At 41.7% G+C, this 22,011-nt stretch overlaps 1 protein-coding gene across 7 annotated transcripts in view; it reads right to left on the reverse strand.

Moving 5' to 3' along the window:
* Positions 1 to 3,028: 3,028 nt before the first annotated feature.
* The window catches only part of IKZF2 (IKAROS family zinc finger 2), a 120,971-nt gene continuing 101,988 nt past the window's right edge, over positions 3,029 to 22,011 (reverse strand). For 6 of the 7 annotated variants that reach the window (XM_040604334.1, XM_040604331.1, XM_040604333.1 and 3 more), the window contains 2 exons: positions 19,225 to 19,368; positions 3,029 to 13,325 (listed from right to left, as the gene is read on the reverse strand). In XM_040604334.1, coding sequence (XP_040460268.1) covers positions 12,601 to 13,325; positions 19,225 to 19,368 — 869 coding nt within the window. In that variant the 3' untranslated portion in view covers positions 3,029 to 12,600. The remainder of the gene's footprint in view (positions 13,326 to 19,224; positions 19,369 to 22,011) is intronic. The other variant, XM_040604335.1, reaches the window with a different exon arrangement.

Here is a 22,011-nt window from a genome sequence, read left to right on the forward strand (position 1 = left end):
CATTATCTGAACTGATATGAAATCAGGAGTTGAGGGCAGGGAAGTATTTCCTCTTGAAACCAAACAAAATAACCCAGAAACCTTCAGAGGGTTTAGAGTTTCAGGCTCTCTTATTGAGGGGAAAAAAAAAAATCCCCAAATCCTCCCAGATCTATGAAAAGCAGACACTTTCCATAGAGAATGTGTTCATTGAAAAGCAATTTTCTGTTAAAAATCAGTTTTGACAGGGTAGTTTCATCTGGGCTCAGACACTGGATGCCACAGGAGCATTTGCCAGGAATAAAAATAGGCATTTAGCTCTGAAGGGCCAGGTTGCCAGGGTTAAAGACTTCTTGCCTAGGGGAGAGGTTCCTCCGTCCCAGGGATGGCCGGTGACAGCTCAGAAGGGATAGAGGTTCACGATTTGTGTGGGAGTCTTGAATAATCTGTTCCTATTTTAATGTGAACATGGGTGGTAACATGGAATTACAGCATGTGGAGGCGGGCTGGTGTGTGCGGATTAATGAAAAATAATGAGATAATATTGAGTATTTATATAGTCTCATTAGAAGGGCTCGGTTTCTGCACTGACAGAAATCCCTGGGAAACGTCGTATTCTGGAACTCCATCCCTAATCTCTGTACCAGGAATTAATAGGACACACAGAGGCTATTTCACAAGCATATTCCTTTGAAAAGAGCTTTCATTCTTAGTCTTACATTTTAAGCAACCCCAGTACTTACACAGTAATCCTTTCAACTCATGTTTCATTGAATCCAGAAGTCATTGTGGCTCCTAAGGTACTCTGCTGTGAAAAAAAAAAAAAACAACAAAAAACACTGATAATTGCATGCTGGAAATTATGACATGCTTATACGATGCACTAAGAGACAAAAATAAGCACTGAAGGGCAGGAGGGTAAAGCTGGGTTTACTGAGGACTAACTACATTAGGATTGACTCAAAAGAAGAAAAAAAAACCCCAAACCCGAGCATGTTCAAACTGCAATCCAAGCAAAATGTATTTTTACTCCCTTGATTATTGTGAGTTTCATAATGCGATTTTGAGGGCCTACCGTTGCCTCCCATTAACACGGTTCTGTTAAATATTCTGCGGTGTCTTGGGGGGAAATGATTTATTGGAGGGCTGGGATCTGACAGTCAAGCACAGAGAGGGAGAAAAACGTACTTTGATTCATCACCTTTTAAAAACACAAATTCATCCTCAGATGAAGCTTTAGTAATTTCTTGAAAGTACTGCATAAAAATAGAAATATTAGTGCTACAGAAGCAAAAGCCAGGAACCAACACTTAATCTTTATTAACTGGGAAAATTATATTGGTCTTGGTAAAGTGGCAGAAGGCGCTTGTCAGAAGGCACTGCTCGAAATCCACTTGTGCTGTCACTGCCTGGGGGTGACAAGGGGAATTTCAGCTTAATGCCAAGGTGCTGGCCAGGCAGGTCAGAAACACGCCGCTTACCTGGCTACTAGACTGATCCAGTCGATCAACGTGAAGGGTGATGCTGCCGTTTAAAAGACTCGCTGCGATTACATCATTTGATCCAGAGAAAATGACGAAATATTTTGAAGCCAGTCGCCTCTCACAGACCAAATCGGGACTCGATGATCACAGCATATACAGACACTGGCCACTGGGGTGATTTTTAAGCCTCTGTTGCAATGAAGTAGGAAAAGGCTGTTTTCAACAGAGTAAGAGATCCCCAGCAGAAGTGATGCAGGGGAAGGATTAGACATGATTCCCTGTTGCCTAGATAGAGTTGAATGGGCCAGGTCAACTTGCCCTTTGCTTGCAGCTGCAGACAAGGTGATCTAGAGAAAAAGGCGATGGCACACCATGGTGAGAGACTCACCCCAACACTTAAACAAGCACAAACAACGTGCTGGCCCTGATTCACAGCCAGGAGATTTCTAAGACTTTCTTGAGGCCACGCGCAGAATCTCACTCCTGCAAATGACTCAGCAGCCTTAATGGCTATCAGTCCTTTAGTTTCTGCCTATGAGCTCTCCCCTCGTCTTCTCAGACCCTTACCTGAAGTCAAAGATCATCACCATCTCCAGTAAGTTTTGGGACAGGACCTTGAGTCAGTCAAGCCAGTGATTTCTCTCTTACAATGGCACAACGTGATTTCTCCATGCATCAAATATTCGGACTGTTGCATCGGCTGAATCTTGGGTCTTTCTGAAGAAAAACCAGTAGTCTGGCAATCCTCAATGGAAGAAAACTGGGGGAATTCTTCTCATCGGGCAGAAGCATTCCTCAGAGACAATGTATCAAACATGACAAATGAAGATTAAGTTTTATTCAGATGATATCTTAAGAAGTTTCCATTCTCATGTCAATGATGAACAATTTTATTATGGGGAGAGGCTGGTTAATCTTTAACCAAGAATTTACAAGAGATTCCTAAAACAAACCACAAACAACTTACGAAGCTTCATGAGATCTTCCTTTTATTCTGAAGAGTTTGCACTGTGAATGCTACCAGATAGATAGCTGCGTTACAAAAGAACGAACAAGTTAGGCAACGTGAACTACCCCAAAAATCCCTGCTGGGACGGTCACCTCTGGGTACGACAGAGGGGAACTCAGCCAAAAACCCATGCTGAGGGAAGGGTTCAAATTCATTGCTTATGTTCATTGTTTATGCGCTCTGAGTGTTTTCCAGAAAAAGTTGGACCTTGGGCCATCAGCTCATTGCAAAAACACGGCAGACCAAGTGGCAGGTGACCGATGCCACCAGTTTACATAGTAGTATATTAGGGGAAATACTTTTCTAGCTCACGCTGAAGCTGATGATAAGAAAGTCATTAGCTTCAAAGAATATTAAAATTGGATCTGCACCCAATTTGCCATATTCATAACCCCAACTCATAACACATTCAGTCTCTCTAGTTAATTAGTAGGGTTTGTTGTCAGGTAGAAATGAGATTCCTTTGAGATGCCAAATCACCACATGTGTTTACTGCTGCAAGGAAGAAAAGTGTATACATACATCAATGTTTCCAGAAAGCTTGAATGGAAAACCCTTTCATGTCAGAAGTTTATTTTTATTGGTAAAATATTAAATAATATACAGAATTAAAAACTGCACTTACACTTCTGAGAAGAAATAATTCTTGGACAAATTATATGCTTGTTCCTGAGATTCCCTACATTTATTCCAGTAGCTGTGCACTCAAGACAGTACAAACCTTTATAATATAATCCTTTTCACAAAGTATTACAAAGTTTCTGCAGCTTCTTTTATTTATACACACATACAGACTCACACTCTCACATGGTTGTACAACACTCACACAGGTACAGAGTACACACATACAGATGTGGAACCATGTGTATGCATGTATACTAAGAAGAAAAAAAAAACAAAACAAAAACAACAAAACAAAACAAAACCAAACAAGTCCCATAGTTCAGTCTATAGCGGCAAAAAGTTTTTTAGCAGGGGGATACAGGTTTACATTAGGGCTGCTTACATGCACCACTGCCACAGTGACCGTTTCTGAACTCCTTTTTATAAGAGCATGTTCCAATGGCCACGTAAAGCAATGGGACGATTCCCAGTGTCTTCACAGGCTTCTGGAATAAACTCTTAATTTAAAAGATTCCTCAATTTGAGCTCAGAACATTTGTGACAGAACCAAAAAATTGTAACCTGGGAGAAAAGTGGTCATTTGCCAGATCACTCACCCGGCCTTCTTCAGGAAAACAGCACTAAAGTGGGCAGGATGCAACTCCCTATGAGTCAGGGGAGATGCCGTGACAAATGGGTCAGACCGCACAGCCTGAAATTACGCTCACAAAACCGTGCGTGCTTTGCTATGATCCCACCGCTTCAGCGCGGTCCCTGCGTGTGGGAGGACCTGAACAACCTACGTGAGGTTACCAGAATTTGGCCCAAGGAGTGTGAACCAGTGGGCAACCGTGACGGTCACCCATTGAATGCATTTTTCTTCTTGAACTCGAACACAAGAGTCTGGGAAATAATTTTGGCAATCAATCAGAATGAGATACAGTCTCCTCACCTTTGTTATTATTAAAAAGAAATGTCTTAAATACAAATTTAAAAGACAAAAGTGGCTACTGTGCATGCGCAGTAACTGCCTTTCAAAGAAATCTCAACGGGATTTTTTTTATTTTTTATTACGTACCTAAATACATATTTACAGAACACCGGCTTCAGTCTACGGGGGAGGAAGGCATTAAAAATACACTATATATAAATATGTATGATATGTAAAACAAGTCCCATCTAAACTTATATAAGACAAGGACAACTCTAAAGAAGCTTTTCTGGTCTCTCAGGTAGATAAAGGACACGAGTCCTGTAATTCTTACATAGGCAAATCTCTCCCATTAGAGTAAATGGCAGTTTTGCCCTAGCTAAGAGATTAGGCCTAATCCAAAATCCACCATCAAAGCCAACAAGAGTCTCCACTGAGTGGGTTTTGGATTAGACCAGAAGATCTTTTTATATATTTTTTTTTGTTATTTTTAATAAACATCAATATTAAGTGCTTTTCTTGAAGAGAAAGCTGCAATTAGAAAAGAAAAGGAAGGAAGGAAGAAGCAAGAACAGGTATGTCCTTAATTCATACAAGGGATGTGTTTCAATGTCAAATAAAAGTTGGAGTTAAGGTATGGGCTTTAGCCTTAATTTACAGTTTCTCACCTTTTGTCAATCAAAATTTTAATTTACTTGAACATTATCTTTGAATGTATTTAAGACAGAGCATTTTGTTTCACTGACTTGTGTGGACTGAGGAAAGAAAAAAAGAAACTACTGTACATTAACACGATGTCAGGGAAAGTATTGCACTTGAACAGAAAAATAACCCAAAAAGGTGGCTTTGTTGGTGTTTCATTGTTTTTTTTTTTAAAAAAGTAAGATAAGCAAATCATCCATGTCTGCAATGAGCATGTTTAGAAAGCAGGATCCAAGAATGAAGCATTAGAAGCAAATCTGGGGTTGGTAACCCCCACCCTGGAATACAACAGTAGTAAAACTTTTTTTTAAAGCATTTTCTTCCAAGAGGAAAAAAAAAAATTATATGACTTTTTTTAATTTACAATTTTAAATCTTTCTAAACATTTGCATTAAAAGTTTCCAGTTTCTCATAAAAAGATATACATTTTAGGAAAAAAAAATACAACCAGAAAATAAAACCAACTAAAAAGGAAGGCAAATATACAGTATTATAATTACATCACTGTGGAGTCATCTCGGAAGGTACCCTAGATCTTTACAGTGTTATGAAGAGCACGTACCTTAATTTTTTTTTTCTCAAATCAACTATCTTTTTTTCTTTTTCCTGTTTTTAATATAAAACTACACTTGAGTACAAAAATATGTAAACAGACTGTACAGCCAATGAACAAAAAACCCCCAAAACAAACCCCAAAACCCCTAGACAGCCCAAAGCTACAAGAGATAAGAGCAGGCCCAGACTTAAAGCTCAGAGGAGGAAAAGGGGGTGAGAGAAAGAGAACCACGGAAAGCCAGAGGAGACTGCTACATGGCAGAGGAACTGAACGTGTTCAAGCTCTGAGGACACTTGACAATTCGTCAAATAATTGATCACAGTTTCAGAATCTGAACGACTACAAAAATAACCAAAAAGTCCTTCCCTTGTTACAGTGTGTTCAGGAACGAAGAACATCCATTTCCAGTAAGCAATGTCAAATCCCAGTAAGTGCATAGTAGGGGATTCAGTGACCTCTACCCCTTCAAGAAGCTTTTCTTATTTGATGTCACTTGAGGTAAAACTAAATGGCCCAATTTACTGCAAACTGGCCTCGTTGTGCCAATAACAGAGTCACACTCTCCACCATGCTTTGCCGGAGGCATCCGTATTTTATCCGTAATTGAGAATACAGACCAGAGGCTGCCGGTACTCGCGTACCGCCGAGTGCGAGGGATTAAGGCTACTACACAAATATAAGGGAAGGTGTCTTCACCACCGGGCCCCGCCACCGAGGGCTGACAACCGAGACCTAGCCAGGGCTGCTGCGCTGTGCCAATTAGCAAATTGGGCCCTCATCTCACACATAACGGTAATTATTAAGCACACGGTTAACTGCAAAGCTCCTGTGCATTCCAGATCTAATCGAAGGGATGGCAGGAGGCTAATCGTGCTCAAACGTTTTCCTGGGCTGCAGTGCAGTCGCCTAAATCAATACCTGCTGCAGGAAGGGAGCATCAGCCCCAGCTCTGGGTCAAGTTGCTCCCTTTCTCCATACAGGGTACACATCTATACGAGCCCCTCGCGAGACACACACTGATTAATTTCATTGTCATTCACTCTGTTAAAATACTTCCCATGCTGCCAGTAAATACATCACAGTATTCATTCTTTTTTTGAACTGTAAATAATATGAGCAATATTATGTAGATAATAAAGCAATGCAAGTCTTTCTTGAAATGGTTATTTCTGTCCACTGACTGATTAGGTCCCAAGACTGGTACGTAAAGGAAGAGCTTTTACAGAAGGAGAGAGCACGGGCGATTACGCTCCTGAATGAGGACACACATGGACCTACCCATAACCACCTTTCCAAAGGCTGGAAGCGAACAGGAACCGGGAACGCTTGTCTGTGTGATCAACTGAAAAGCCAGGTGATTTAAATCAGGTACCGGTTTTATTGTTACCTTGGCCTGTTAAGCGTGAAGCACGGCAAAACATCGGCACACCACCCGCTCCTGACTGTCCTCTATTCACTTCAGAGCCTCAGCAGAGGAGGACACAAATCACACCCTTCCAGGCACGGCCGTAGGAGGCTACATTAGAAACTGGTGATCATGTCCTGGGCCCATACTTCGGGACAACCCTTCATGGGATAAAAGGGAACACATTTACTACAAAACACATTCTGCCCCTTCCCTACCTAATTCCTCATCCCACGCACTCTCTGTGACTGCCGCGGGCCCGGAGCCTGCCAGAGAGGTGCTGAGGAGCCGGTGCCAGGCTGCCACGGGCTCGGGGTCTGCCGGGTGGCATGCTGGCATGGTGACATGCCCTGCCGGCAGGCGTGATGCCGTGCACACGCTGCACGCTGAGGTGCTGCACCCGCACAGGGTAAATAACTAGATCTGAAACTAGGTCACCAACCTGCCAGGAAAGTACCGAAGCAAACACTGCGCTTTTCACCAAAGTGTTCCAGCTAGTAAGCCCCCATAACATCTTCCACAGATGGGCCTCTCTCATCTCTCTGTCAATTGTTAAGGTGGCAGCAGCACGACGGTCAAACTTGCAAACCATTTCCAAAGGACTTTTGTTCTTGCTGGATTTCTTTTTCTGAGTTGAAGCAAGCGGCAGATGCTTTAAAGTCTGCTGCTGCTCCTAAATCGGAACTTAAAAGCACAGCTAAGTCCATTTTCAAGCAGGTCTGAGTTAAAGCTCTGGAGGGGCAGCAGGCAGGAGCCCCCTGTCCTGGCACCCCACAGGGCGCTGTGCAGCTGGGGGCTTTTGCAGTGAGTCTCGGCACTGCGCTGGCGACGCCGTGTTGGTTGGGACCAGCTCCGAGACCAGCTCTGGCTGGGCTGCCGGAATGCACTCCGCTAGGGTAATTTTCAGCCCTTCCCACTCCTAAAAGCCAGCTGACTCCAGGAAATCTCACAGCAAATTACTAGGATGGTCCTCTCTCCGGGTCGAGCTGCCAAGGGGGTGCGGAAGGGGAGAGGGATCACTCACTGCGCCATAGGAGAGGGGATGTTTGCTTTGGGTTGTGTTTTGTCGTGCATTCTGAAAGGGTATGGGAGGATATCATGAACGACATCACAAACTTCCAAAATGCATTTGAAAAAGGCACATAAACAATAAAGCATATATCTAATTATACGATACCATATATATAAATATACTTTCTCAGAATCTCCAGCTGCCCTAGACCACAGGCCATTATCACCATCCATTCTTGTTTTTAAATGATACTAAGCCAAGCTAAGATGCAACTTTGTAGCGTCAAAGCCAATTTCATCACACTTTTCCTCAAATCCCACACTGAGTTTGGGCGACTCCAGTATCAGTGCAGCCTCCCTTCTCCCTCTTCATTATGTCGTAACGCACATCGAGAGTTAAGGGCAGGAATATTACCTAGCTAAGGAACTGTATTGCTGCAGCTCCTGTCCGTGGCTGAAATAAGCACCTTTCCCTAAATTATCTCCAAAGTTTCTTTCCGGAGGAAGCAGTGTCTGTTGTCTGGCTTCTTTCAAACACGAAAAAGCTAGCTCAGGACCTAGACAACAGTAATAATGTCCTATTAAAGGCCAGTTTGGAAAGGTATGGTTTATTTCCTCGCCTCTGCTTTTGCCTGACAGCCCCGATTTAGGAATGCCCTTGTAAACAGAAAGAAATTTGGAAACTCTCAAAATCGAGAATTTCTTCACCTTGTAGTAAAATATACTTTAGTTCCACATGGCTATTTTGCAAGCTGTGTCCTCACACAGTAGAAACTACTACCATCAAAAAAATCAGCCCAATTAACAAATTTAGATTCTTTCTCCCTAATACAGACCAAGAGAGGTTAATGCCTAGACACCTTTCACATCACATCATAGATGGAAGCACTTTTTAAGGAGAATAAAATTGTTTTAATCCCATAAGTTACTGAGTAAAGAGCTGGCTTTCCTGAAAAATGCTATATATTTTGATGTGCGCTCCTAACTGATTGCAAAGAGAGGTGGCTGTAAAATTCATTGGCCATAACAGCAGATATATAGATAATGCCCTTTGCTCCAAGAATATGGATCATACCAAGAGAATAAGCAGTCACACTCCTATTTCAATTAATAGGCCTGTAATACTCTAAATTGAGTCAGAATCTTGCTATTTGATGTAAAAAGAAGAAAAAAGGTTTACTGGCAGGGATGTGTGCAGAAATTGCTTTTCTTTTTTTTAATGAAAATGGGGAATGTTCACAGGAAGCCAATTCTAAATTTGCAAATGCATGTTTTTAACTGGAAACCTGATTCCAAGAATTTCAAGAGAGTCCAATAAAAATCAGCCAGGTTCAATTTCCTACACCAAATACTTAGAACAAATGGATCTGCAGGCCAAGGATTATCTACTGAAATTCCTAGTACACTGTGAATGACTAACGAACTCAACAAAACTGAAGGGCTTTTCTTAGAAATCAGCAGAGAGCAAGCAACAACAACAACAACAAAAAAAAATATCTCTTGAGGCCCCATTTTGCACACTTCCCTGTAGGGGCAAACTACTCTATATAAAACCCTCCAATAATTTTCAGTAGAAAGTGAATACTAAAATATATGCTAGTCCAAAACTGTTCAAAATTTTAACCAGAATTTAATCTTTTTACCTTCCCTAGCTCCAGGATGAAAAACTGCAGTGATTGTTCAGAAAAGGACATCGATAATAAAAATTAAAGTAACTCCTTAGCTTCTTGCTCTCAAAAAAATGCGATTTTTGGAAGATAACTAAGCCAGCGTGTTTCCCCACTGCCTCCCCAGTTCTCTGTGCCTGTGATCCCAGGAAAAGGCAGTACTCACACACAGATCTCACATGCTACCATTGGAACAAGAAGCTTAACCGAAGCCAGCTACAAAACCACTGAGCCTCCCCATCCGATCTTTTAAACATCCACAGAATATCATATCTATGAATGAAAGTGCACACTAACAAAACGCAGATATAATTGCAGACAACTTATTTGCGGATACGCAAGACAGTCTCTGCCTTTCCCACATTCCAGTGCTTTCCCAAACACAGGCAGAAATTTTTTACACTTTTTACCTAGGGCAACTATTCAAGAAACCATAGCCCGTGTTCTCTCCACTGACCACAGAGAAAAGAACAGTGTTGCTCCCCACAGACTGAAAGGGATTGCCGGCAACCTTTTTCTCTGGCTCAGGCACTTGTCCTTCTGGAGGCCCTTGCAAGCCTGGTGACCTTCAGGCCCAGCATCTTTCCCTTTGCGCACTGTTCTTGAAAGATCCTTCCTGCCTCAGCAAAAATCACAACCATTTTTCCACTTACTTTTTTTTTTTTTTTTTGGTGGCATGCTATAAAAGCAACCCCCCTTTTCTGAATTTCCAAGCACATCCCAATGCAGAACATGGCCAACTGCCTCCTAAGCCAACCTTCATAGCCACAGAGAATCAGACGTTACGGAAAAAAAAGTGATGCCCTCCAGCATCTCTCTGCTTTTGTCCTGCACGAACTTCTTTGATTGCACCAAGCACAAGAAAATGAGAATGGTCTGGAGGACGGCAGTGGTTCATTTGCCTGAGTTTCCCCTACATTAGGATGAAGAAAGGAGGAGGGGGAGCAACGCAACGACATTAAGAACAATGTTGGGAATAGGTCTTTAAATCTGTCTCTCCAAAGCCCGTATATTCCCAGCCTTGATAGCTCTCATATTACACAAGATGACATTTCTCTCCATATTGTACTATAATTAATAGGCTACTGCAAGACTTTACCAGCTCCTACTTAATAGCATTTCAGTGCTGGGAAGCAGTCATCAGGTAATCTGGCCATGATCTACTGTATCCTTTCTAAACACAGGTTCTAGCTGCCAAGAGTGTCACTGTAAAAAGATTTCAATCAATACCACTCAGCTCCTACTTTCAAATGCTCCAGGTCTAGGAAGAGAAAAAAAAAAAACAACCCAGTACCCTCAAAACGAACAGCAAACTGGCATATGCACCGAGTACGCAGATTGAAGTGAGCAGATGGGAATTCATTATGGCCTGATCTTGCTCTCTCTTTTATACTTTAGTAACTTTATACTTTGGAAAAGGTCTCATCAAGCGCATGGAGACCGTGTGCATGGAGGGGGTTAAACCCATGCAGATCTTCCCATTCTCAAGCTGTGCTCTTGTTGCCAAACAACAACATTTCAATTGTGATTGGTACAAACAGTTGGGTTTCAATGGCAATCTGTCACGTAGGTTTAAGCCCAGTTTTTACTGATGCAACCTGCGACTTGCTGGGTGGTTGCTGGTTTTGTTATTCACTGGGAGAGAAAGAAAGGAAACAAAACAGATTGGTGGGGTTTTTTTCTTGTCCCCTCTGTAGTTCAAGGACTTGCTCTGGAGTTTGTTTCTCCATGTTTTCCCCACAGTGAAATGAATAAATTAGGAAAAAAAAATGGAATCTGCAAATCCAAATCAAAGCACAGCACCTGCATCTCCATGTATGACTTTCTGAAGAAGCAAGCAATGTCATATGCAACCTGTTGGTTTGCAGGGCTTCTGTGCTCTCCAAAAGAAAAGGCTACCCAGCAAAACCTGCAAACACTTCTACCCCTAAATTAAAAGCAGAATCAATGACTTAAACCCAAAAGGAAGTCATCAGTTCAGCAGATTAGCAAATAAGATGTCAACAAGAGAAAAAACGGTCAAGGCTCGGATCCTGATGTAGCTGAAGTTGGGGTAGTTCCATTAAATTCAATGGCGCTAAGAGGATTAATGCTGGCCAAGGATCTGGCTCCTAGCGTTTTCCCATCTGCAAGTCTTAGTTTAGGCTGTTGCCAAGAGGTTAACACTGTGACAATAGAATGAGAAAGTATTTATATAATTATTTACCTATATATACCTATATTTAAAGAACACTTTGTTACTAGTACTTTTGTCCTTTTAAAATCCATAATTTTATAACAAAATTATTTCAGAAGAGCAGCAGAACCTCTTGAGTAAACTACAGACTCTCTCACCCACTCCTAGACCACTTACTGTCCTAGAAGCAAGTTTAAATGTTATTTCTAAATGCTATCTCTTAAAACATGGGGTGCAACTAAATAAGTAAGGCTCCCAAGGATCTCTAAGAAGCCAGTGAGTCAACACATAGGCATGGAGTAACAGCAAATCAACAGTTCTAAAAAAGGTGCTTCGTAAGTTAAGGAAAATAAAAATACAAAGCTTTAGACTTACCACAGAAGGCCCTCAGACTTATGAAACTAAACTGCTGTAACGTGGTACAGTGTTAAGACATATACTTCTTTTTTTAGATTTTATTTTATTTACATTCTAGAGGGGCAATACACACTGAACCCAGGAAAACAGCTCACCCTAGAAAGTAATTTTGAAAGGAATATGGACTTTGATTCGTGCTCCTAAATCCCTAACAGTTTTGATTTAAACAGAATTGTTCATTCTGCAGAATAAAGTTCCCTCCCTCTTTCCTCCAGCCACCAAAACCCAGCACCCTATCTACACATTTGAAAAGGGCTCTCCTCTGAAATGTTTCTACCTATTTGTCTGAAATCATAAATGAGTGGCATCTCATCGGGACTTTAAAGCACCTAGCAGGGTTGAGTGATATCCCAAGACAGGACACGACGTACAGCCGACTGAGACAGAAATGGACTGCCTTTCAATTCCCACAGAAAGCGAGGCAGGTCACAAACCCCTCTTTTATCCCTTCCCTTCCTTCTTTCCATTAAGCTGGGCAGAGCAAATGAGGTTGGGTCCACAAAAAATAAGGTTAATAATAATAATTAAACAACAGCAACAACAACAACAGCAACAACAACAAAATAGGCATCTCAATGTCTGAGGAAAAGTGGGATTGTAAGTGCAGTATTTCTTCATGTGCAGTTCTACTTCATACGAGTCCCCTTTGGATGAGAAGGCCTAGTGGAATGTGTGCTCCCCTCGGACTATGTGCGACGAGAACTCATAGCGGTCCTGGCTTCGGTAGCCACAGATGTTGCACTCTAGCGGGTCCCGGTAGCCATGGCAGCCCATGTGGATGGTGTACATGACATGGTCCAGGAAAAGGACACGACAGTGCTCGCACTTGAAAGCCCTAATCTGCTCCCCTTCTCCGTTGATGACCTTGTAGATATCCTTTAAAGAGCCCTTAGAAGCTTTTGTGGCATCCAAAGCCTTGACGTCCTCCTTCATATAAGCTGGGCTTGGCTTTCTCTTGGGATTTAAGGCAGAGTTTCCTTGGTAGGACTGGCGGTCTTCGTGGCTGCTCTCTGAGTCAGTAGAATCCAGGCAGCTATTGCTGGGGGAGCCCTCTCTATCCTGGGTTCGACTCTTTGGTCTGATGAGGGAGATCGGGCCATCCATGTTGTTCTCATGACTGTCAGCTGTTTCCCTACTAATGGGCCTTTCTATCCTGTTAGGATGATAGACCTGAGCGTAAGCTGAGCTGATGACGGGGGCCACCTCTGCAATTGTGCTTGGTGTGTGCTGCATCAGGGGGTGAAGTGCCTCAGCTCCAAGGTAGGTGATTGCATTGTTGATGGCTTGGTCCATCATGTGAGACTGCATCAGCTCAGCCTCCTTCTCATAGGACAGGTTCATATCAAAGGGAATATCTGGATAGCCAAATCTCATGAGCTTTTCACCTAAGGGACAAGAGCAAATGAATGAGAAAAAAATCAATGTAATCACTCCAAAGTTTCACTGTAAAAGGGGTGGAGAGGGACAGAAAACCCCTGATTTGGGGTGATAATCATTCCAGAGTCCAAAGTTATCCTCCCTCTACTTCTTTACTGACCTCCTGCAAAGTTTCTTTCCTGAGGTAAACCTGCAACCTCACCAACAGCTTTTTTTTTTTTTTTTTAATTTTATTCCAGGTGAAGCATGTGGCTGCAGCAACCTCCAGACTAATTCAAAATCTTCCACTGGGTCTGACTGTGCCCCTGCTCCAAGTTAGGAAATACATGTTAACTGGTAGGAAACAGGATCGAACCACTGAGGTCAGTGAATCTCCATTGGTTTATACCATTAGACATACTTTCCCACAATTAAAGGAGGCAGTACTACATGTTGCCTACGCTCCAAGGTGCCTCACACATACCTTACAACAGGGCTGCAGAGCGAGAAACCTAAGCAACAGGTACAGGGATGTGGTACAGTGGCACTTTTAGAGCCACAATCTGTAAATCCTTCAACCAGCAGAAAAAAATACAAAATGCCTGCATGCGGCCAGAGAACGGAGCAAGGAACAGGAGCACTGGGGGCTGACCTGGCATCTCATGTTCCATCTTCGTAGATGACTATCTTCGTATTTCTCCCCCTCAATAAAAAAATACCCTATCCTAAATGTTTTGGACCGAGAAAAAGAGACACAACCCCCCAGTGTCTATTTAGGCAGGAAAACAAAATACAGAAACCACATGTATAGCTTAGTTTCATTTGGTAAAAGTCAAAAGCAACTGTCATTGACACAGGATAAATAAATACATAACGATGATGAAGCTGGCTGATTCATCAGTACGTAAATCCAAATTCACATCCTTGTAACCTTTTTAAATCAATGGCATTACAGATATGTGAAACCAGAACCACATGCTGGTAAATTTTGCTAGTCACAGGGCATGTTACATATCACAGCTCTCCTTTGAAGTTAACAAATTTACCACTACTTATATCAGGGCTCAGCTCAGCAGCGCTGCTTTTCCAGTGATGTCTTTAGTGTTAGTACAAGGAAAGTTCATATAATATTTTTTCTTTTTGAATAGAAAAGGTTATATGTATACATGTAAGATACAAGTTACCATGCTCGTATGTGTTCACACATACAAGTATTAGCTGGTTGTTGACAGTTAACTTTTTAAGCTGATTTTACGAAATCTGATGATTTCAGTTGATTTACATTGTCTTTGTTACTTTTCACTGCCTGAGTACATTAAACCAGACTTCTCTTCAATAGTGTTAGCTAATAAATTCAAGGAGTCACTGCATACAAGTGGTTTGGCTATCCAAGAATTAAAGAACTCAAGAATCTTCTATCAGGTTTTGCCAAAATTGCTTGGAACGAAATGTGTATAAACCACCATAAGAAAGAAACAGAACTGTAATCCCAAATCTCTTCCAAATAGCATTAGTACATTTCAACATAGCTATCACTCAGCTATTTTATTTTTGACTATAATAGTTCATTCCACTTAGCATGGCTTATCTTAAAGTGAAGCATAAAGAGAGAAATAATTTTACATTACCCACGGAACAATCATGTTATCCTTTGAGATGATGCATCACTTTTGCTTGGGAACTTAGCCCTGATTAGCAAGGTAATTAAATGCAAGTCTAAAATGAAACATGTAAATATCCCTACTCCCTTCAGCAACACTGCTCACATGCTTCTGATCAGACACCATGTTCATGTACCTCACTATGTTTCCCTGTGGCTGGCTGTGTTAGGCTTATCGCTTACCAAAACTAAGCATCATGTAGAAAACTGTTCCTTTGTTACACATTAGAAATTTGGAGAAAAATAGGGAAGGAAGGAAGAAGCAAACAGTGCTACAATGATGGCCTTTGTAATCTAACGTGACCTAAAGATGTGCAAGCAAACATCCTCTTCTCAGTGTTTCTGGTGTGGGCTGGCAGCCCTGCTGTCTGCGATGGCTGTCCTGCTGCTGACAGGATGGACAACTCTGCAACAGGAGGTGGCTCCAGCCTCGTTTGAAATTGAGCAGCTCCTTCCCAGATGGGAACTGGAGGACAGCTCCAGGCGGCACGCGGTGTCTTTGACACAGTGGGAAGAAAGAGATGGAAACAGAAAAGTCTGCTGGTCCCCGTCACCTGCTCTGGCTACCTGTACCGTTCCTGTGTTTGAATAAACAATTGGATCTAGTAGGAGTCTGATCCAGCCACCAAACACACTGGCAGTCTTTTGAAGGCTGTACAGATCAAGAAATAATACTTATCCTTTATGGACTACTTGGATGAATGAGGCAAACCTGATTTTGATTCCTTTTCCCTTCCACGTTTAGTTACTCCACTACAGACAGTGGAGTAGAGAAAACCGTAAATTGCCAGTGACCTGAATTATTCATTCCTTTAATTATAAAACAGTTCCAAAAATGTCACAGCCTTAGAAATGGACTGTGACATAAAGAAGTAAAATAAATGATAACATGGGGAGGAGAGGGCGTAAACCACAGAGCTTGGAAGAAACATTAACAAACCAGTCAAACATGGTTTTCAATTTTAATTCCTCTTTAGACAAATCCGTACTTAAAACCAACTAATCAGAGTAATTTTGAATTTTCACGCAAAATCATGCTCAAATTCTACTTATTCTTGCCCTACGTTAGTGAAGTAGAAGAAGAAAAATTCTCCACTGTGGTCATCTTATCATACAACATTCAAAAAACCTCAAACCAGGTATCTGAAGTTAGATCAAAGCACACTGACACAGCTGTCCTGTGTTACCTGTAATCCATCTCATTGAGTATCTAAAGCAACTGCAATGCTAGACACTTGGGAGAAAGCTGCAAGAAACCTTGGAGAAAGCAGTTACAGAATTTACCACTAGGTAAATTTCTTCCTGACCCCCATTAACTAGAAGCTGACTCAAATTCTGAAGCCAGTTAATCTTCATCTGTTCTGAGACACCTGTGTAGTTTTAATTTTTATTATAAACAACCATGGTTTTATCGTAAGCCACATAAATGTCTCCTCCTGTATCCGGCCAGTTCCGAACCTCAGTGACTTACTCCGTGAGAGTAAGCACCACATCCAAAGTGAAAATGCATGCATCTGCTTCATGTGACCAGCTTGAAGGTGGCTGCTTTCAGTTTTGCCAGTGTCTGCTTCTCCCCTCATCGAAGGAGACACAAAAAGAAGTACGCAGGCTCCTGCGCTCTGTAAGTTATACTTTCTGACTCCACTATTTCAACAGGCTGGTAAGACTAGTACCTCAACAGCAGACACATAACCAAGTCTCTCTCTCAGAAATTAACTCTATTTGCTGTATGCTGCTTCCTTTCCTCCTGACATTTCAGGCAGAGACTGTGGTCCATAACCAAGGTCCCTTGGAGACTGCTGATCAGAAAGAGCAGTAAAGCATTGATAGATGTAGCACACAAAGATTTTAGCTTATGCTTACATGACCTTCTCATAAACACCATTAAGTTGGTTTGGACAGATGCCATGCTTGCAGTATGCACAGGAAAATTTCCTGCAAGCAACAGAATCATTACAAATTCTTCCTGATAGAGCTGAACAATATTTCACTGGGAGAAAATGGGAAGAAAAGTGAGGTCATAGTGGAAAAAAAAAAAGAAAGGTAGCAAAGAGAGACTGCTGTTACTCAATTCAAACACTGTGATGCCATGAAAGATCACAAAAGGAAAAGAAAAAGAAAGATACAGTAAATATAAAAGATACAGTAAATAAAAGAGGACACTTTTTCCTTACAGCTGGATCTGGATAAAAAGCTGCATGTCACATGAAGCACTGAATTCCTAGCCCCAGAAAAACGGAATACCAAAATGATCTATTACACTTATAGAAGAAACAGATTTATCTAACGAGCATACCCTACTGAAGAGAAAAATAATCTGCTACAGCATATCTCAGGCAAGGATTTCCAATCGGTAAATTTGCTTTTGAAGACAACAACAACATATGGTCAATTGCACATGAGTGGACAAATAAAATAACCTTCCTGGTCTCAAAAAGAGACACTCATCTACAGCTTCCAAAAACCGACTCAATTTATGCATCCACAAAGTGGCTTGCCTCAGTGGTGAGGTATGCTTATGATGAGTAAAATATACTGCTTATGGGAGCAGGCCTGGGTACCCCAGAATTTAAGGGAAAGAAGCAAGGTCTCCAGCTCTCCCGGACAAAGTCTCTGGCCCCTGCAAAGATAACCTCCGAGAGGCACTGCAAGCACAGTTCTGTTCAAGTCTGTGGACAGCTTGGGGCCGGGGTGTGTGTGGGGGTGGGTGAGAGTGAGAGGTGTGAATACCCTTCTTCCTTTTGAGGCTGTACTGTCTCTGAGATCTAGACACACCAGTTTAAGCATCAGCATTGTTCACTATATCACTGTTGACTGCAACCTGCAAGAACGTAAAGCACTTGCTGAGACAACACTAGGGAAACCTGCTATGATGGGCCCACGTTTACAATCTCATAAAGGTGTATTTGGCTTGTCAGTAGAGTCCTGCTCCCATTTCCACGCTTTTCAACCCCAACTGTTGTCACAGCAGTAAATTAAATCAGAGCGTAAGTCTTCCAGTTCTTATTAGCTATACAGTAATCCATTTCAGACCACTTTAAAAGACAACAGCCCGAGAATTAAGAGCTTTTCTCTCAGAAGGACTAATAACAATCCAGGAAATCCTGACATCTCCCAGCATTCCTCGTGTGGGTTGGATCATTCCTGATCTAATCTTGGCTTAGCACTGGTATTTGGGAATGGTCAGATGTCTGTGAGCAGTCAGGTCAGTGTGTCAGTGCCCCCCAGGTGAGCTGCAGCATGCTGCTAGCCCCCTACTATTCAAAACCATGTGGGTTAGCTTAAAACCACCTTCAGTGGTGATTTAACAAATCCATCTGAATCTGCATTTAGCTGAGGGGCAACAACTTTTCTAAATGGCTGTGTTAATTGCTTACAGTCCTCTGATCCTCACACTGTAAGTGTCCTCAGAGTAGGCAGAATGAGTATATGACACCCTTAAATTCTACCACTGTCCTTCCAGCGAGTGTGGAAAACGCATATGACATGACTTTGGAGTCTAGCAGCACACACTTACCCAAACTCTCCCCCTCCTAAGAAGTTTAGTACTGCCTCAGTAAAAAAGTTTTAAGCCAGAGCTCAAACAAAGACAAGTTCCCCATACCGTCTCCTGTTACAAGCTGAACAACTTTAAAATGTCAAGACACAAAGCAAAATATGAATTCTGGGCCTAGGATTCTAAATGTGGTAACCATGTCATCCAATGTTGGTTTATATTCATGCATTAATAAGTTTATTGTGTGCAGAACACTGCACTTGGAGCAAGCACTTCTTCAACAGAAGTGATGCGATTTTACTTCCTCGTGCTGGTATATCAGGCCAGTTGTTGCCAACTCTCAAGAATTTAATACAAGTTGCAAGTCTTGAGATACTTGTTTTTTTAACACACATATGGAGACAGATAATTATGTGAGAGTCTTAGCTTTTACTTGCTGGGGCAAGGAGAGGAAAGATGACAACTAAATCTCAAAAGGGCCAGAGGAAAGTTAAGAAAAACAAAACAGCCTTAAGGCATAATAAAAAGCTGAAGAATTTCTAAGCCATTGTCATGATTCTGGGACCTCACTTTTGAATTCCCTGGGTTGGTAAAATTAATTCAGTAATTTTCAGGATTTCTCGCTGTGATTTAGCCACCTCCATTGTTGTCCCTCCCCATCGCAACCAAATTCTGAGCACACTACTTTTCCCCTTATTCTTCTGACTATTACAAATAACAAGTAACCTATACCTATGCACTAAAAATAATAAAAGGCGTATTTCAAGCTTACCCACAAACTTCTGTGGGGTGGAGCTTTTACGCTTTCCCATGTTGCTTGTCAGCTTCTCTATAACAGCAGGTCTCTCAAAAGGCACCAGAGAAATATTGTTGTCCATCACAGGCTCTTGTTCCTTACAATCGTCCATAGGAGGTACTACATAAAACCAAAAAATCGTATCAGACAAGTCTGGTCTACACTTCACAGATGACACACATCATTGGAACCCTGCTGATTGCGCAACAAGTGCAACACAAAATAAAGCAATGTGCAAGAACACACTGGGCATCAAGATAGCAATCACCTTTAAGCAGAGCCACATTTACAAAATGCCTCTCTTTGGGACCATCTTATTTAGCAAAAGCCCAACTTTAAGCACTTATTAAAGGACTTGTTTTGTTCTGAATATTCAAGATCCCAGGTGAGGAGGGGACACTTTTGAAAACTCACTCCGTAGATGGCATTTTCTGTTATTCTCCCTTCGATATGGTTACCTGTTCCCAATGTAACTTTTTAGTTACCGTTTTGTGTAGCTTCCTTAACTTCATGCTTATCATTTGGCATGCTTACCATACTTATTTTATTTTCACATTGATCTCAATGACTAAAAAACGTACAAGGCATTGATAACTTGTGTTTCCTGGGCCTGGCTGTGCATTCCCCAAGACAAAGGCTTCCTGAATGAAGGATCTGTTTGTTAAATCATGCTTCCTCTCTCCCAATGCAAGATTTTAAAATCAACAAACACTCTATTGGAATTACAGGATGAACATCGTATGGAAATTCCCTTCAGAATCAGTCACAGAAACTACAGAAATTTTGATTAATATTTTATATCTTCAAACAGACCTAACAACCTGTGAATGCAAGTCTCCATCTGTCTTGGATGTCACCCACTTCTTGGCATCAGCAGGGAGCATTCCTGTGCTATGTTAGGGGAATGCTCATACATTGTCTTTGAGACAATAACAAGAAATCAATGAGCCCTTCTGTCTTTACTCGTCTCACTCTTTGTCACTTTTTGGGTTGGGGAATAAGGTGCTAGAGCAAAAGGAGTACAGGAATTACACGGGCTCCTGACCAGGGTGGTGACTGGCTCACACAGGGTTTTATGTCACTTGCTGACACAGCTATTCACTAAATACCTACAAAATACTCCGTTTTTTGTTGAGCATCCTCTTACAAACAGCAAGAAGGGTCAGTGGTACCATGCTGTGGATCAGACCCACAGAGTCCAAGTCATTTGCAATCTATGTCAAGTGTGTTTCCATGTGTAGTTCTGCTCTGCTGCCATGAATTTAATACGTGGTTGTCCCGCATTCATCTTCAGAAGGTAGCAAGAGAAACTTGAGAAGGATCAGCCCCTAGTCCATGTGCTAATGGGATAGTTGAGGTGCAAAAAAATTATTTGAGGAGAAGAACAGATGGCAAAGGGATGGAAACAATGAACTTGCACAGAGTTCCTATAATCTGTAAACTGTGAGTAATCCATTGCATTCCCTGTATTAGATAAATCTTCCCATGAAGTCATGGGTGATACTGCTGAGGTAACAGAAAAGGACTGAAACCTGTATGTGTCTTCTGCTGGTCCTCCTCTGGTCTCACCCATGGCAGCCTTCTGTGTCACAGACACCTTCCCCCTGAGACTGTGCCACAAATGAACACCACCAGCCTACTTTCCTCCCATTTAACTTTACTACCTTCAGCATCCTGATATGGAATAATCACTCCCCTATTCTTAAACACACAGCTGTTTGTTAGCACATAATATATGAAAAATAGGGTGATAAAAGCCTTGTCTTTGCCTTCTTTCTAGTAAGGAAGAGCAAATACCAGGCAATTACAAAACAGAGTATCTGCTCAGGTGAACTTCTCAATTCAGACATTCATAATAAGAAAACATGGCAATTTATTCATTTGATTCCATTTGTGCCTCTGCTGCTATGGAAAGCCGAGTACTTTCAGGCTTAGAATCTACCATATGCTATAAAATGATTTACTCTGCTGCTTTTTTATTTGTACAGGATGCTCCCCCTGAGAAACACAATGGTTTCTCATTTACAAGGCAGTCCTGCTGGCATCAATGAAAGAGAGGAAGAAAAAGCATAAATATGAAATGAATCTAATGTTGCAACAAAATGGGATGCAGTGTTCAAGTGACCTAATTAATGCCCAGTGCAGTCTAGGAGGTTTGGAATACTTTAATAGGTAAGGTTATATTTTTAAGGTTATTTAAATACTGTGCTCGGTCAGGAGCTATCTGCACTAGTTCTACCCAAGTATTTACCACGGAGATTTTGGAAGAAAGGAAAGATTACATCTGTTGATTTTCACTGGGAGCTGGTGTCTGACTGTGCTTTTCGATTACCAAAAATCAGCGTATGCATGCACATTCACACACACAGGGCTTGTGAAACCCTGGATCCCTCCTCAGCGGCAATATCCATCCTCACTTTGATGGAGTCGGGTTTGCACATGGATGCCACTTCAAGAATTTCCAGCTCTTGGTGTACGGGACATGGTGGTGGGGAGCTAGGGAGGTGCAGGGGGGCTCCAATTCCCTGCCGGGAAGGCCTGTTAAGGGCATGCTAGCTTTGTAGAATTGTACTTACCCACAAAATCAGTTGAAAACCTCCTGATTACTTTCATAGCCAGCTGATTAAGCCCCAAATGTAGTGACATTTGTATGTCTTATAACAATTAAGTAATAATTAAATAATTCTACTGTTGGGCATATGTGTGTAAAATTTCCTATACAGAATTTGAAACCTTTCTTCCATGAGAAATGAATAGTGCTAA

The sequence above is a fragment of the Falco naumanni genome, chromosome 8, assembly GCF_017639655.2.
Source record: "Falco naumanni isolate bFalNau1 chromosome 8, bFalNau1.pat, whole genome shotgun sequence".
Lineage (NCBI taxonomy): Eukaryota > Metazoa > Chordata > Aves > Falconiformes > Falconidae > Falco > Falco naumanni.